The following is a 16,944-nucleotide window of genomic DNA, read 5'->3' on the forward strand; positions in this document are numbered from 1 at the left end:
ACTGCTGGAAACTGTGAGTGAAGCCGGATGGGTATCCTTCCCACCTGATTTGTTCTGAACTGTTATTGCATCGCTTCAATAAAAGTCTTTTATTGCACCTGTGTGAATTATTGCGTCTGCACCACGCTACACCACATCTACATGCTGTTGAGGTATGCTTGGTGAACCGCCTAAATAAATAATAAAAAAAAAGCACAGGTCTAATTTTTCTTCTATTGCTATGTGTTGGAGGCCCATTCTAAATACATGAGCTATCTCAACATAATGCACATTGAAGTTTATGCAGTAATGGATCACTATGGAAAGACCTAGTGTCAAGGGAGCTTTAAACTCTGCATTCTGGATTACAGATCCAGTTCTCATAAATTATAACAACATAGGGGACATATAGATCACATAGTGAGGCTCACCATACTGTAAAGATTTACACTATATAGTAATGCATTAGACCATTTAATGCATAGATCATTCAGGTGTAAACAAGTCAGAAAGAGCTCTCTTTTAAACTAAAGATAAACCAGAGCAAGCCTTCAGGACTTTACTCTGTTTGCTTGACTGCAATAATTACCATATGGGGCCCGCGAAAAAAAAAAAAAAAGATAAGGCAGAAATGTATTTGCATAGAGTAGATTATGTCATTCACTTGCAGCGTGTGTGACAGGCAATTCACATACACTCACATTAACTTCATCAGCAATTGTGTTTCTAACATGCTTTTAACGCTCATGGAGATGAGAATCAATTTAAAATACAGAAATAAAGACACAAGGAGTACTTGGCGTACCTTCTTCGACTGTCTTAGCAGGCTAAGTTAATGCTACTGGTTAAGTGCAAACCCTTCAGTGAAATGTGATCATATAATATTTTCAAGCTAACAGGTGTATTTTATAACACGTGATGTAGGAGCAATGGTGTCCAGGAAGCTTTGACAACTAAATAGATAAAAAAAATACCTACACCAATCAGTCATAACTTTATGACCACCCACCTAAAATTGAGTAGGTCCCCCTTTTACCTTTAAAACAGCCCTTGCACGTCTTGACATTGACATGTGACATTGTGATATCTGGCACCAAGCTGTTAGTAGCAGATCCTTTAAAGTGTTTGTTACCCCAATATTTCATATTCATGATATGTGCCTGCTGTACCATGTACCTGTATGAGAAAGCATCCTGTTGTCTTTGTATTGCTTCCTTTATGTGAAATCCCTGGTGTTCCTGCTAGTTCTCTTGACTTCCTATTAAAAACTGACCACAATAAGCAGGAGAGCACATTGTGGTCAGTTCTCTAGCTATGTTGGGAACTCAGTGTACCCTCCTCCACTGATCAGACTCTGGTGCTCCATGGGGGGGGGGGGTAGACGGACCGCACCATACCCCCCCCCCCCCCCCCCCGGACCACACCAGCCTGCACACCCGTCGCTGGTTCACTCACCCCTCATCCTGCCTGGAGATGTGGACAGGCAGCGGTGGCAGCAGCGGCGCCTTCCCTCTCAGTCTTCTGCGTCTCCTCCTTCATCCTCCTTGGCCAATGGCATGGCTTCTCCTTTCGGCCAATTGGGAAACAGGTCTCACCGAAGGCCGACCCGCTTCCTGTTCAGCCAGGAGGAGGAACCCTGTGACAATAGCAAATATTCATTCGCTATTGTCACAGAGTCTAGTAAACTATTTGTTAGCCTGGGTTCACCTTACTGCGATGGGGGAACCAGCGCAATTCTAGTGCGGGTTCCCGCATTGCATCTCCCCCACAGGCTGTTCACACTTCCCTCTGCGAATCTCTGTGGGTGTCAATACAAATTTAATGACGCTCCCAGATCAGTTCGCAGATAGCAGTGTGAACTGTGAATTCGGACAGGAATCGAATTACATGGGTGTGAACACCCATGCGATCCGATTCCAGTGCGGGAAAAAAGGTACCTGCACCATTTTCGGGCGAATGGGATGCAAGTCCAGCCATACAAACTGTATGGCTGAATCCCCATCGCATGTGATCGGCACAGGAATGCTTCTAGTAGACATCCCGGGTATGGTAAAGTTTGAAACACGAAATCTTAATTTATAATGTAATAATAATAAATGTCATCAAATTCTTCATTATTTTTGAAGTGGAGATATTTCATTATGAGGAGGAATCTGTACTCGGGGGCGCTGCCTGATCCGTATCACAGTCAATAGAGCTACAAGTCCGCACATTGCTGAGCTCGGTCGCAGAATCGTCGCTGTTGTCAATTTTAGTACCTGATGACGAATTTTCCCACAAATCGCTATCGCTCAGTTCTTCAAATAGTTCCGATACACCGTCGCTGTTTTCCATTTCGTCCAAAAGCGTTTTTGAGCTAAAAGAACGTTTTTTGGACACCATGGATGTTATCAATTTTCAAGGCACAAAGTACCGCAAAAAGTACAGGCAGGGCACTGGAAAAGCCTCTAGGTGAAATGGCATGATGCAAAATTGTAATTATAACAGAATACATTGTATCATGTCATTTTTTTTAATCTCCTGCTGGTTCCACCCCCTGCGAGAGCACAGCGGGAGGAAGGCTGCAGGAAGGCTGGGTATCATTTTGGGGTAATCCCGAGTGTGGCTCGGGGTTACCACTTTTGGTACTGAAAATTAACCCCATACTCGGGAATACTACTAGGAAGGTTAAACTGGAATACAGGCAAGGATTAAAAGATAAACAAGTTGCATACTCAGTAAGTGATTAAATGAGCTTCTGAGTGTGTTTAAAAACTGACGCATGAATTGCTCCTAAATATACTGCTCAGAAAAATGAAAGGAACACTTTAAAACACATTAGATCTCAATGAGGAAGAATATCATGCTGGATATCTATACTGATATGGACTGAATGGTACCGATTGTTGGCCGTAAATATTCGGCTAACGACCGGTCGGCCGATTGTAGGCTTGTTAGTATGATGCTTCCGACAGCCGACAGCGCATTTTCGGCCGAACAGAATCTGTCGTGCAAGCATTAAAATTTTTGTTGGCCAACACCAGAACGGCCGATTGTTCGCCAGTCAGTACAGAATTCGGCCGACAATCAGCAGATTTGCAAGACTGGGCATGCTCAGAGAAGAAAAAACACAGGGAAAGTTAACCATCACATGACATCACTTCTGCAGTCGGCGGACAAAATTCGTGTGCAGTCTTTTGCACTTTTCAGCGGACAGGACAGCCCTGGACAAAAGACGGCCGATCGGTCAGCCGACGATCGGTACGTGTGTACGAGGCATTAGGAAGGAAAGGATCAACCTATAGAGGGCTAAACTCAAAGACCCCCCTAAAAACCAAAGTGAAAAAATGTTGCAGCAGGCTAGTCCGCTTTGCTGAAATTGCATTGCAGCAACTCAAAATGGCACTCAGTAGTTTGTATGGCCCCCACGTGTTTGTTTGCATGCCTGACAACCCATGCCGTTCCTTCAGAGCCCTGTGCCATTAACGGCGGCTCCCGTGCACATGCGCGGAAGTGATGTCATCGTGCCTCTGGCCAATCAGGTGGCCGGAGGACACGAACCAGGAAGCAGGATGTTGACCGCGTTCCTGCCAAGCAGGCAGCACTGCGGGTGGCTTCGTTCTAAGATAAGTATTTCATAATGAGCTAGTATGCCATGCATACTAGCTCATTATGCCTTTGTTTTACAGGGGGGGTCCATTTTTTTTTTTTTGGGGGTGGGGGGGTTTACAACCTCTTTAATGCTCTAAAGCAGCCATTCTCAATCAAGGTTCCCTTAAACCCAAGAGTTCCTCCAGAGGTTGCTAGGGGTTCCTTGAGCTATGGCTGATTGACCTCCCATCTGATGGTGCCTTCATATTTCCAGGTCAATCACAAATTGCAATAGCTAGACACCAATGATTTTTTTTTTTTAGCTTACTGTAAGGGTGGCAGTTCTACCACCACTGTAGGGGGGTATTCTTCCCAATGGACTAATTTTAGCAGGGGTTTCTTGTGACCTGAAATGTATTTCAAGAGTGCCTCTGGGGTAAAAAAGGGTTGAGAATGGCCGCTCTAAAAAATAGACACTTGAATTTCTTACATAAATGCCTGCTTGTTATAGCTTTATCATTTACACCAGGGACAAGAAGGGGGACATTATTTGACATACTAAAAACCCAGCTATGTTTAAATGTCCTTCACCACACAATGCTGCAAACCTCACTTTATGGTGTGGAGAATGGCCATAATGTGTAAACACAGCCAAGCCTCTGAACTTACTTTATGTTTATAGACTGCAGATCACAGAGAAAAAAAGGTCAAAACGGACATCATTTCACCAAACATCTACTGCTAAGAAAGTCAGCTGAGAACCGTCAAGCATTCACTGCACTTCTCATCAGATCAAAGTACTCCTAATGATCAGTTGTAATTTACCAAATAATATCTCTCGTTTTCTTTCTTTCTTACTGTAATTTAGACAGCTGCAGAAAATCACTCATTTCTTCCATTTGTGTTTTTTCAATGCTGGGTAATTTAGTGAAAAATGGGCCACAGACCTGTTCTAGGAAATGCGCAGTGTATGCATGTGAGTTTATGAATGTGCGTGCTCTTGTACATGGTGTGTTAGAAGTGTGGCTGCTGTTTTATGTTCATTGCAAGAGAGCTGACTGGCTTAATGAAGTCTCGGGCATCAGAAGTGTGTTACCTTCGGCAATTAATGATTGTTTCTCTGCTGTTCAAATCCAGCCTTTTCTTTGTGCTTTTCTCTCTCTTTCTATTTTTTTTTTTTTTAAACTGCAGAAGAGCATTTATAATGTATGCATGACTTTGGGATATCAGGTTTTGTATAATCAAGAATACTAACTTTGAGAAGAAAATAGAATCTAGCAGAATACTTTGCAGGTCAGTTAGATCACAGCTAAAGGATGGAGGTGGCTTAAAATAGCTTTGGGCTAGGGCTAAACAAGAATTTCTTTCAGTCGTGCAAACGTATCACCTGACTGTCACTTTTTTTTTTTTTTTTTGAATATTCACTGTTACACTAGCAATCCACAGTAAGACAATTGTGTGATTGATCTCCTATGAACACACAATGGCACAACTCAGCAGAAAACTGTTGGATTAATCGAACAGCAATTAATCTCCTCTTTTTTCCTCTATATATTTCAATAATCGCTCAATGATTTCTCATTTGGGAGATTCTCTAGCATTTTCTCCCTTTCAGTTTAACTGAAGGCCGACATTCTGAACCAGGCTTCTGTGGAACCCTAATGCCTCGTACACACGCAACGATCATCGGCCGACCGATCAGCCGTCTTTTGTTCAGTGTTGTTGTGTTGGTTGAAATGTGCTCTAGACTGCACACGAATTTTCTCGGCCAACAACAACCAACTTCAGAAGTGATGTCATGTGCTGGTTTACTTTCCGTGTGTTATTTCTTCTCTGAGCATGCCCAGTCTTGCCCATCTGATTTTTGTCTGCCGAAATCTGTACTGACTGACGGATAATCGGCCGTTCTGTTGACGGCCAACAAAAATTTTATAGCATGCACACCAGATTTTGTTTGGCCGAAAAGTCGCAGTCGGTTGTCGGAATCATCATACTAACAAGCCGATAATCGGCCGATCAGGCGTTGGCCGAAAATTCACGGCCAACAATCGTTGCGTGTGTACGAGGCATAAGATTCCTTGAGAGGCTGCTAGTTATTCATTAAGCAGTGGATGCCTTCCCATCTCATGGTGCCTGCATAGTCCTAGAGCCAATTCTACCTGACAGAGCCATTTATCGTTTTAGCTGCTTGAAAGGGGGAATTCTGACCACCACTGTAAGGGGTGTATTTTTCCCACTGACCACCAATGTAAGGGCATTTTCTTTTTTACTTACTTCAGATAAATTTATTTTAGCAGATTTTACCCTAAGATCTAATACTTATTCTAAGGTTTTCCCTGGGGGTAGAAAGGTTGATAAAGGTTATCTTAAGAGGTTAATCTCCTGAAACTAATTGTCAATTATTCTTCTCCAGTGGCATTAACTTTTAATTTTTGCACTAGATTTTTTTTTCAGTCTCTTAGGTTTTTTTAAATAAATGTGTGCAAGCTGTGACCATCAATAGCAACTAGTCAGAACACGTGTGAAATAAATAATATTGCACTTTGCCCTGCTCTACTGGGTAACCCCATCAGTGGCTGATTACAGCAATAAAGCAAAATCTAGAGAAAACCATGGGTTGGATGTGGCCATTTGCTTGGCTTTAAATGGCCCTTGGAGCACTATTTCTTTGACTAACCCCTCAATAGGGCACTTTTCCTCCCATTTGCACTGATGGGGTACTCCTCCTCCTACTGACATAAACAATGGGGCATTACTCCTTCTCCCATTAGTTGCAGGAGCTAGGTCCTTTTTTTTTTGTTTTTGCTCCTACTGCTCACCAACCCTGTTTTTTTTTTTTTACTCCCAGTGACCACCAAGCCTGGGGCATCTTCTACCCCCACTGGCCATAGTCTGGCCTCTCTATGGTCTGAAGCATAGTGAACTGGCCTTTTGTTTATAAAGTTTGTGAACTCCTAAACTAGAGGTTGCAAAACAATCAACTCCAGGCATGCATTCTGTTGCAGGTTTTCCAGCATCCTAGAATATCTAGTGTTACTGATACTTAAAGAGGACAGAAAAATACTCATTTGCGTTGTTTCAATCTCCCTCCTGTGTTCTAATAAATCTCATGTTTATATACTTTTTTCATCTTTCACAGTCATCCTGCCTAGGAGGGAATGACATTAGTCCTGCTTCTGATGCCTCCTATCCATGTCCCATATCCCAAAAGTCATCAACTTTCACACACTGCCTATAGGAGGATGGACGCAGTAGTGAGTCATCAGGTGGTCGGCTGCAAGAACCCAAAAAAGATAGCCTGCTGCTGATGACGTAGGCAGCTTAGCACCTAGCATGCAGCAGCAGAGTGGCAAATCACTGCAGGATGCTGCTGGATTCACTGGGTGTGTATATTTGTTAATTGTGAATACTACAGAAAAAAAGGTATGAGGGGTTTTAAAAATACTTGTTTTGTTTTTTGTTGCACCTTTTGTGTAGTCTCTGCAGCCACATCCTGTCTGACATTTCTTATGGCGGGTTTCCTGATGGTGATAATAGTGGACCATGCTTGCTCAACGCGTGTCAAAACAGCCACTTGGTGGCTCCAGTGGAATCCAGTTGGACAGATTGACAACTCAGGAGCACAATTGGTAGACAGGGACAGAGTGTTTTCACCCTATAACAGGAACTGTCTTAACAAGAACTTTTATAAAAGGGTAATGAAGCATTATTTTAATGAAAAGTGTGGATTTAAAAATAGTAAAAACTACTTTTGAAAATACCATAACATGGTAAAGGTTACAGTATATAATATTTTAGTGGTTGGGTGTACTTATACTTTAAACCAGTGTTTCCCAACTCCTCAGGGCACACTAACAGGCCAGATTTTAAGTATTACCTTGGGGAGATGCAGTCTAGAATACTGCAATCACTGAGCAGCAAATTATATCACCTGTGATGTATTTCAGTTCTCTTGCAAACCTGGCCTGTTAGTGTGCCCTGAGGACCGGAGTTGAGAAACACTGCTTTAAAGAGTAACGCCACTCACCCCCTAGTGCATATATTTTTACTTAAAAACTAGGATGACATGTTTTAACTAAATTATTGTGACCTGCATAAGAAAGTACACTCAAAGGGGCTCAAAGCACCACTGTAACATTCACCAGTGTCTCACCCAACTGGCAGGTGCCAGCATCCAAAGAGCTCATCCCAGCTCCAGTGAAAGGACAAAGAAGCAACCAATGGGACACTGCACACCGGAAACACAGCCTGAATATAAGGAGGTATGACGCAGATTTAGCCTGGCTCCTCCCAGGCCATGCCCCTCTGACATGTTTTACCACAACCACAGGGCTCAGTCATAAGCTCTGTGGGTGGGGTGAAATATGTCAGAGGGCCATGACATGGGAGGAACCCGGCTGAAGCTGCATCTTACCTCCTTCAGGCTATTCAGGCTGTGTTTCCAGTATTCAGCATCCCATCGGTTGCTTTTTGTACTAACTAAATTATGCTTTTATATCCTCAACCTATCTCGTTCTGGATTGACCACACTTTTGCTAGTCTACCCTAAAGAACAATTCCATCCAAAATGTGTTATGTTAATTTTTTTGTTAGATTGTAGAGAATAAAAAGGAACCATTTGGAAAAAATACTGAAGCTGAGTCTGCACACTTGTTCATTAAAGGTATTCAGAACTCTCATACTGATTTGGGCTTCAATACCTAGGGAGTCACTGATCTAAAACAAAACAGCCAGTGAAGTTAATTTTCTATATACTTGTTCCAGTTTAATAACTCACCAGATAGTAAAGACATGATCAGATGACACTCCTGAGCCTGCACCTTGAAAAAGCATGGTCATCAGTTGAAAACCTTATCCCCTGATGGATTTTACATTTATTGTATAGGATGAGGAATGTGAAAGGAGTATGACAGATCAGCACAGTGGCTAGGGTATTACCCTCCAGCTCTGGGTTCAAATCCCACCTGCTAGCTTACACATTGTCCTTGTATGGATGTTGTCTAAGCTTCTCCCAAAAACTACCGATAGGAATATTGGCCCTAGTATGTGGGAAGGATTAAGTCTTGGTTCACACCCAAGCATTTCAAAGAGCTTTTCTAGAAACACTCCAAAACCCCACATGAGGAATTCTATTATATCCTATGGAACTCATTCACAATCTGAGCTTTGTGTTGCTTACAATGTGTTACTCAAACTAAAAAACGTACATGAGTTTTTGGGGGCAAAAATTCACATGGTCTTTATAGACTTCAATGCGTGCACCTGAAAAATACACTTTTTTGCCTGTCCTAACAATTAGCTGCCCTTTGGCTAAAAAAAAAAAAACTCCAAAAAACATTTGAAGAAGCTCAAGTATGAACCTAGCCTTAGACTGGGAGCCCCTGAATAGGGCAAGAATTGATATATGTGGTACCATCTACTCTGTGAAACACTGATAACATTTCAATGCAATACAAACACAGAAAATATATAAAAATGGGGAAATTGGGGTGTGAACAGAGTATAGAATTAGGGAGATATTACTTCTGGAACTTCTAAGAGCTAAACAAAGCTGCTGAATGACTTATCTCCCACCACTAGACATTCCCTCCAAATGAAAGTGAATCAAAATCCAAAGATTTAAACAAAATATGTTGCTGCACATGTTCCTGAAAATTCAAAAAGTGTAATTATTTTGTTTCTATATTTCTTGCCTTCAACTAACATATACCATCAATGTTTATCCAGAGACACGTCCTTTCCTAGGGTGACAAGATTTAGGGCAATGTCACCCCTATCACTAGTGAGAACTCCCCAGCTTCAGGATATCTTTGGCGCACACATGCAGGAAATGTAATGCTCACCTGATTGCATGTGTTGCTCCCTTACTAGCTAGATTAGTGAGGCGGCGATCTTTTGACTACGACTAAGGTTTGTAGCATCTCTTCAGAGAGGAAATGAGACCTCGCTGCTGAAGCAGACTAGTTGGAAACACATGCAAAGCAGATATACATCCTTCCTGCATTTTTCAGCAATAGCAAATGAGAGGTTTGCTAATGTGACATGGCACTTACTCAGTTCAGGTGCATCAATGGTACCCATTCCTGAACACTTCTTGAGGTACAAGCAGCCATGCCAACACCCTAGGCGCTGGTACATTCTGCCATAGTCACTGCACTTAAACTGCCATTTTTAGCTGCAATTAGAGCTTGCACACTGCCATAGGAAGTTCCTAAATAGATTCTACAGCATGTGCGCAGTTCAGGAAGAGAAAGAATGGACAAAGTAAGAAGAAAGCTGTATTTTTTAACCAAAAAAAAAAAACAATATTACCAACAGTGTTCTCCAAAATGTTCTGCAAAAGTATTCTTTTGTAAAAGTTTAGCTGTACTTAGAATAATTCCTTTGTGTGGATTAGCTTAGGTAAAGGGAACTACTTTTATTGTACATATACTGAATGCGACAACACCACAAGCAAGATATAGAAGACAAGCAAGAAGCAAATGTCACAGCATGCGTTGGGGCTCAGTATTTGTATTGAGGAGAGCTAGACCCTGACCACTTCTGCGACCAACCTAAGAAATGGTCAGCTACAGGCCAATTTTTTGATTTTCATATTGACAAATTAGTGAATACATAAAAAATATATCACGGCATGAGCAATATATTTAAAAAGTTTGTTTGCCAGCAAATATTTGTCAGTAATATTTTACTGATGTATGTGATCATTTAGCATCGGCAGCAGGCAAAACTGCAAACCTGCTAGAAAATGATCTGACAACTACTTTGCTGAAAATTTTTATGAGTCGCTTAAGTGTATTCCCGGGCCTGTAACTCATTACTAATCATTTACATACAGTCATTTAACTTCAATGAAGATATTGAGTCTTTTGGTTTAAAAAAAATGAAATATCAGAGTTGCATGGCCACCCCAATGCTGAACCCAAACTAGCAGACTGTTCATGATTTTAATAAAAGATTTGCCTATCTCCTGAACTATCACCTTATTCCTGCTGGGATATGATTATCAAATTGTGCACGAAAGATCTGTTGCTCTTTTACGGCAAATCAAGGCATTGCTTAATCTGAAGTAGCGATTTTAAAGGATCAATCAAGATCTCTTTGACTGTCAATACAGAGTTTTGGTACTTGTAACCGCACACTATTGATCATTACCCTGCCATTTTTTGCTACTGATTATTGTTTGTGCCACACTGCTAGCAATAAATTTGCCCTGAATCCTTATACAGAACTCTACACTCGACTATTGGAAAGAGTTTAAGAATGCCTACAAGCAAGGTGCCAGGTTAATTAACTCTTAATGCACCAATTAACTACTATTGTCACAGGTCCAAAATAAACAAAGTTAAAGCTGCATGTCATAGACTTATTGGCACAAACAGTTCATCAAAATGGTTTGTGGGTCTTTGACATACGCCTTTAATCTGGGAAAAGGTGCAGCTTTTGCCGCCGTGCTGATAATCTCTGTTTCACCTTGCTCATTACAGCCTGCAATAATTTCAACTTAGACAGATTCCTCAAGTTTGTACACGACTTCTTTGGGTTATTACCCAGCTGTGCGGCTGAGCGGGGAGATAACCACAGCCCCAGCCTCTTATCTGTAATGATGTAATACATCCGAGCTCTGGGTCGAGATGATTGGGGAATAATGGGATTGGAAGAACTGCGGAGATGACAATACGGCTGACGCCTGTACTGTGCAATCCTCTGACACATACAAGCCGGGGGAATACGAAAATAAACACTAATATGGTCTTGGAATTAAGTTAGCCATTTCCACTCTACCAGCTGTTAGTAGCTAGCAATGGGAACCCAAATAGGCAAACCCATCGTGCCCCGTGAAAAAAAAATTCCTGGATGCCACTGCTACACAGTCTGTTCGTTTTGTCGGATTTTGCAATTACGTATAATGACTTAATTAACCAGTTATTTTTAGATTCAACGATATAATAAAGGCTGATTGCATGGAGGGAGAATCTCCACCCGACTGTGATATCGGTATAGCTCTCCCAACGCGCAAAACTGCTGCAATCAGTAGTGAGCATCACAAACATACAGCGCTTACCTTCTGCAGAAGCTGGGAACCTGAGTACTTAGCAGCTATGGATTTGATCTCCCCACCGAACGCCGAGGCCCAAAGCTTCACCCTAGCAAGACAAGACATAGAGAAAGATGTAGTATACCGGCATCACATGGATAGTAACATAAACCACGAAAAAGCTTAGTTACACGCATCACAAATATCAAGACAGTTAAGCTACTTGCAAAACCAAAGCTTTAATACAGCTAGCTCCCAAGAAAAGGTAAGGCCTTTCTTGTCTATCTCTTTCCCATGCTGCAATTGTGAGCTTTTTTTTTAACTGTAACAATGAAGATTTAGCTTTAGCTCCCTTAGAACATACACTGTTAGCTGTGCTAAGATCCGCTTCATTCACCACCAATTTAATGCCACAACGGATGCGGATAAAAATGACAGTATCAGAAGGACGCCTGCAAAATGGAAAAGCAAGGTCAAAAATTCTACAGCAGGTAAATGATCCGGAGGTGGCAAGGGGGAACAAAAAGCCATATTCGGCTCCCCGCCTGACTGCTTTTAATGGGGGGACATTAAAACGGCTCTTGGGAAAAAAAATAGCTGCAGTCTCACAAACTTGCTTCACAACAGATAAGTTTATGCCACATCCTCAGTCATAAAAAAAAAAATACGCAGGGCTGCGAAAAAAAAAAAAAGAGACTTGTCACTTACATAGATAAGGGGATCTGCTGTTCCGATCCAATCGCTGGCTTTAGCGTCGTATGCAAAGCTATCCAGAAGAAAAAGAAAAAGATTCCAAAAGCTAGAGGAAAAGTGAAAATGCCTTGCATGGTTCCTTGTCTCATGTTGGTAGAGGCTGGTACAGTAAAATGAAAGCACGGGCTGATATTCGGTTTCCCCCTTGAAGAGCAGTTTGGAAGGGATCTGTGCTGATCATTGATCATCCATCCTAGAACGGTCCCTGGGATTGTGGTGTAAGAGTATGAGGAGAAGCCTGGATGACTTGAAAAGTTGTGTCCTTGGTAACAGGAAGCGTGATGTACCAGCACTGCAGCCTCGTGCGTTCTACTCCTGTACAACTCTGCAGTAAGAGCAGTGCACTGGAGTTACTTCCCTGACCTACTGCGAGACTGGAGTGCTCTTAGCTGCAAGGAAAGCAGACTATTGATTCCAACTGTGCAGTCTGTCCTCTCACAATTACTGCTCACTTTACAAATGGGAAGCTGCCTCCAGGTCTCCTTTATGTTGCCGGTAACCTCGAGCCTTCATCCCATATCAAGTCTAGTGCTGCTTCACTGGAGCAAGAACAGGCATTAATGGAAAAGTGCTGACAAATAGGAAAAAAAAAAAAAAAGAAGGGAACTTGTGCGAGATGGACCAAGCGTATAATATACAATAAAACAGAACTAGGAGGACAGGAATTAAAGGAAGAGTTGACAAGGAGAGCAGTTATAAGGCAAGTGGATCTTCTCGGAGGGACGGTCTTTCTCAGTAGTTGCTTGGGAGGGGGGTTATGTTGATAGCGATTGAGGATGGTGGTGGTGGGGGGGCTGACACAAGGGACAATGAACACCCACCGGAGACAGAGAGTTCCCCCAATTCATTCAGTGCCGTACTGCATAGAAGCTTTTGTTGTGTGAACAAGCAGGCTACATCCAGCCGAGAAGCAGCTTGCTGACAAAGTGGAGAGGAAGCCGTGGATGAGAAGCGAAACCTCGCTGACATGTCATGTTGGGATCGCAGGCAGTTTTCCAGTGACAAGGACAATCACCCGGCTCGCCTCAATTAAGTCGTATGTAGCCTGTCCCTGTGCATAGAGGCACGTTTGCATCCTATCACAGCTGCAGCAGCAGCTGCTGCTTGGAGAAATCTGGAACTTAAACGCTTATGAATGAAAGGGAAAGAAAGACAGCCTTTGCTAGATCAATGCAGGCTAAGTGACTTGAGCCTATGAATAAATTATTAATTTTGGTTTGAGGAGGAATCCCTTTGGTAGACTAAACATCAGATCTCTCCCATAAAAAAAAAAAAAAAAAAAAAAAATGCTCAGCAGCTCTAGAGAATTTATTTTTTGCCGTTATTAATCCAAACACTTATTCCTTTTTGCTTGTCTGACTCACTACTCTTCTTTTATTATTGTGCATTCCTTTCAAGGCGTGCATGCTGAGCCTCCATTAATCTAACAGCTCACAAAATGCCACGATTATTTGCAATTAGCATATTACTATGGTGAGATCTGTTCACATTAGCGTAAAAGATAATGTATATGATTTAACCCCCGTGCTGCTGAAGCCACTGCAGCAAAGTTTGGAAGACCTTTCTAATGAATGGGGATAGCTGCATACATACACAACTCTGGTTTACAGAGATTGTATGCAAATAGGAGTCCTCATTATAACAGATTATTAGCTATCCATGACATGAGTCTGCAGGTCTGGATAATGACTTTTGCTGCAATTGGACTGACATTTTCTAGTTCATTTACTTGGGAGGTCAACAGTGTCAGGGTCAAAGGTCAAGGCAGGGGCGAGATGGTATGGCTTATAAAAAAGAATGCTAATCAAGACATTCGATTATAAAAACCTAAAAAAAAAAAAAAGCATTCAACATACCAAAAGTAAGACTTAAAAAAGTTTAGATGAGTAACAAACTTTATCCTAAATCACATAAGGACCTTCAGAGTGTATATAGGAAAGGTGTACATCAATGCAAACATCATCCGAATGTATTGCACTGACAGATGCACTAAGGTTGCACAATTGGAGTCAGGTGGCCTAAAAATTGACAAAGATGTGTCTTGCTTTTTAAAGCCATCTCCCTTGCTACCAAGCAGATATAATCTTTCAACTTAAAAAACGCAGATAGCGTGTAGATGGCCTGTCAGTCATGTGAATTTTACAGTAACACTTGCTGTAGATGGGTCTACGGAGTGATTTTCCTGATTCCGAGCATCGCTTGCAATTATCAAGTCTTTGCCCTTCTGCTTTTGAGTGATAACAAGGTCCCATGAGATTGGAAAATTTTAGTAAGTCCTAGCTTTTTTTTTCCATTGCCAGTTTAGCAATGGGCACTAGTACCTCAACTCGAGGTAAGATCAGCATCAGCATTGGAAGGTTAGACTGTAAAAAAAGAGCATTATTTCCTATCCCTATGACAGGGGATCAAGAAATAATAATAAACCTATACAGCTGGAATTGACAGTTACAAAAACACATTCATTTTGGTACAGTGGGAAAGAGCTAGACCCTTTGTCAGGTCTGTATTGCAATCTATAACATCCTTTGCCCATGACCCCCATGTCTTTCTTTTTTTTTTGTTCTGGTGTTACAGGGCCTAAAAATGAAAGGAATAACCCAAATAAAGACACAGAAAGTAGTCAAAACCCGAGAAAAGCTCTAACCCCAAGCTCTAACAAAAACATTTTAGGCCAGAGATGGGCTTTAAAGTGGCATGGCTATGCCCAATCAAGTGTTTACATATTGTTACAATCAGAAAATGAGCTTTAAAACACATCCTCAATGACTGCAGGCACTGTGGACCAATGCATTCTCAAAGGTAACATCAAAAGCACAAAAGTTGTCAAGGTTCTTCTCTCAGCAGCTTAGTTCCTCTTGATCCCTCGTCCCAGCAATGACTGGGTGGCTTTCTAGCGTTCTTATCTCTAATATAAACACATAGCAGGTGGTCTAGGAGGGAGGAGCTGAGATACTGAGAGAGGTCTTAAGGACTTTGGATGGGAATTTTGAGGATAAATTGCTACACAGCGCCTGCAGCTACAGAGATCAGTAAAGGTTGATTTAATTTAGGCTTCGTTTAGCTCAGTGCATTGTGGGAACATATGCAGAATCACATGATTTCCACATGCACAAAAACACGCTGCTTCTTTGCATCTTGCATCTTTGCATCTTGCAAGTGCGCTCACACATGCCAACAGCATAATACTGCAGTACCATCCATTTTGGTGCAGTGTGATTTTTAAAATGGCGCAGGCAACATTTTGCACATTTCTCAGGCATAGAACAGTTCATTGAAATAATGGGCTGTCCTAAATGCAAAATGCAGGGATACATGGAAACGTGCAAAAAATCGAGCATGCTCAGCCACACCAGCGTGGTGTGAATGAAGCCTTGCTGCTTCTTAAAAATAAGTATACGCTTATCCATTGCCTAGCCACAGGTTTACTTGAAGGGAAACCCATGCTTGAAGATATGTGGAGTCGCCCCTGTTGACATGGTTTTTAAAAGTGCAAACTCCACAGCTTTCTTCCAGTTCTTAGATTTATTACCAGGGGGTGACTAACCTGGAATAAGAATGCAGTCAATGAAGTTTGAAAAGTATGAGCTTCCATCCTACATGCTTATTCAGAGTCAGTAACCCGCTACATAGTGAAGCAGCCCTGCAGCATACACTTAGGCAATAATAGCCTATGTGTTTCTCTCTGCACAGGTTGAATAAATCTATGCATTTTCATTAGATCCAAGTTCTTCTTTGAAAATTTACATAAGAGTATGTTTTATATGCACCGATTGTGCAGAATTTGCAAAATGTATATATATATATATATATATATTAAAAAATGTGAGGAAGATTCCTCCATCAGTACCTTTAATGCAAGCTAGACATCAGAACGCCAGGTGCACTGATAACCTACAGGCAAAATGTACAGATATGCATGGATGACTTACCATGTATAATGAATTACTCGCCTCCTTGCACACAAACTGCACACAGAGTATCTCCTTCCCTTTATTCTAAACGGAAAAACAAAAGAATTACTGTAAGGTCGGATATTTTTTTTTTTTCCATGGATTTCACTGCTGGTATGCGTCACAATTCAGAATATTCCACCCACTGGAAAGTTGGGTCTCTATATAGTTATGTATAGCGTGCTAATTTTAACCTTGTTTTTGCTGCATATTGGACTTTGCTGTTCAGCTGTGTGAACACTCAATTAATTAGTGGGTAATCTGTAATATTCCATAGATTGTGAGGATGCACATGCCTGTTTGCTAAAATTAGTGAGCCAGAGCTTCCTGGGATAAAATCAATTAAGCAGAGAGGAAACATCGAAAGACAAACGGGCTGACGCGCTTGAATATTTTATGACACTAAAGGAACAGCCTAACGTATGGCTGAGAGAGCTAGTAAGTGTAAGCTTAGTAAGTGGACATTGTCTATGATTATTAATAATGATTACTGATTTGCTGCACTCTTTCAGCTAATCATGAGGTTTACATGCACAGCAAATGTTGCTTGATGATACATATAGTAATACATTAGAACTGATTAATGAAAATTGTGGGAGGCATAAGAGAGTGTGCTGTGTAAAGCAGCTCACCAAAGACCAGCTGTCATGTTCT

At 41.6% G+C, this 16,944-nt stretch overlaps 1 protein-coding gene across 4 annotated transcripts in view; it reads right to left on the reverse strand.

The window, feature by feature from the left end:
- Positions 1-14,128, reverse strand: part of CACNA2D3 (calcium voltage-gated channel auxiliary subunit alpha2delta 3) — a 1,429,924-nt gene extending 1,415,796 nt beyond the window's left edge. For 2 of the 4 annotated variants that reach the window (XM_082265096.1, XM_082265095.1), the window contains exons 1-2: positions 12,296-14,128; positions 11,615-11,696 (exon numbers count right to left, since the gene is read on the reverse strand). In XM_082265096.1, the coding sequence (XP_082121222.1) occupies positions 11,615-11,696; positions 12,296-12,528 (315 nt within the window). In that variant the 5' untranslated portion in view covers positions 12,529-14,128. The remainder of the gene's footprint in view (positions 1-11,614; positions 11,697-12,295) is intronic. The other 2 variants (XM_082265094.1, XM_082265093.1) reach the window with 1 other exon arrangement.
- Between the last annotated feature and the right edge of the window lie 2,816 nt (positions 14,129-16,944).

This window comes from Pelophylax lessonae (genome assembly GCF_965119305.1).
Source record: "Pelophylax lessonae genome assembly, chromosome: 8".
NCBI classification, from domain to species: Eukaryota; Metazoa; Chordata; class Amphibia; order Anura; family Ranidae; genus Pelophylax; species Pelophylax lessonae.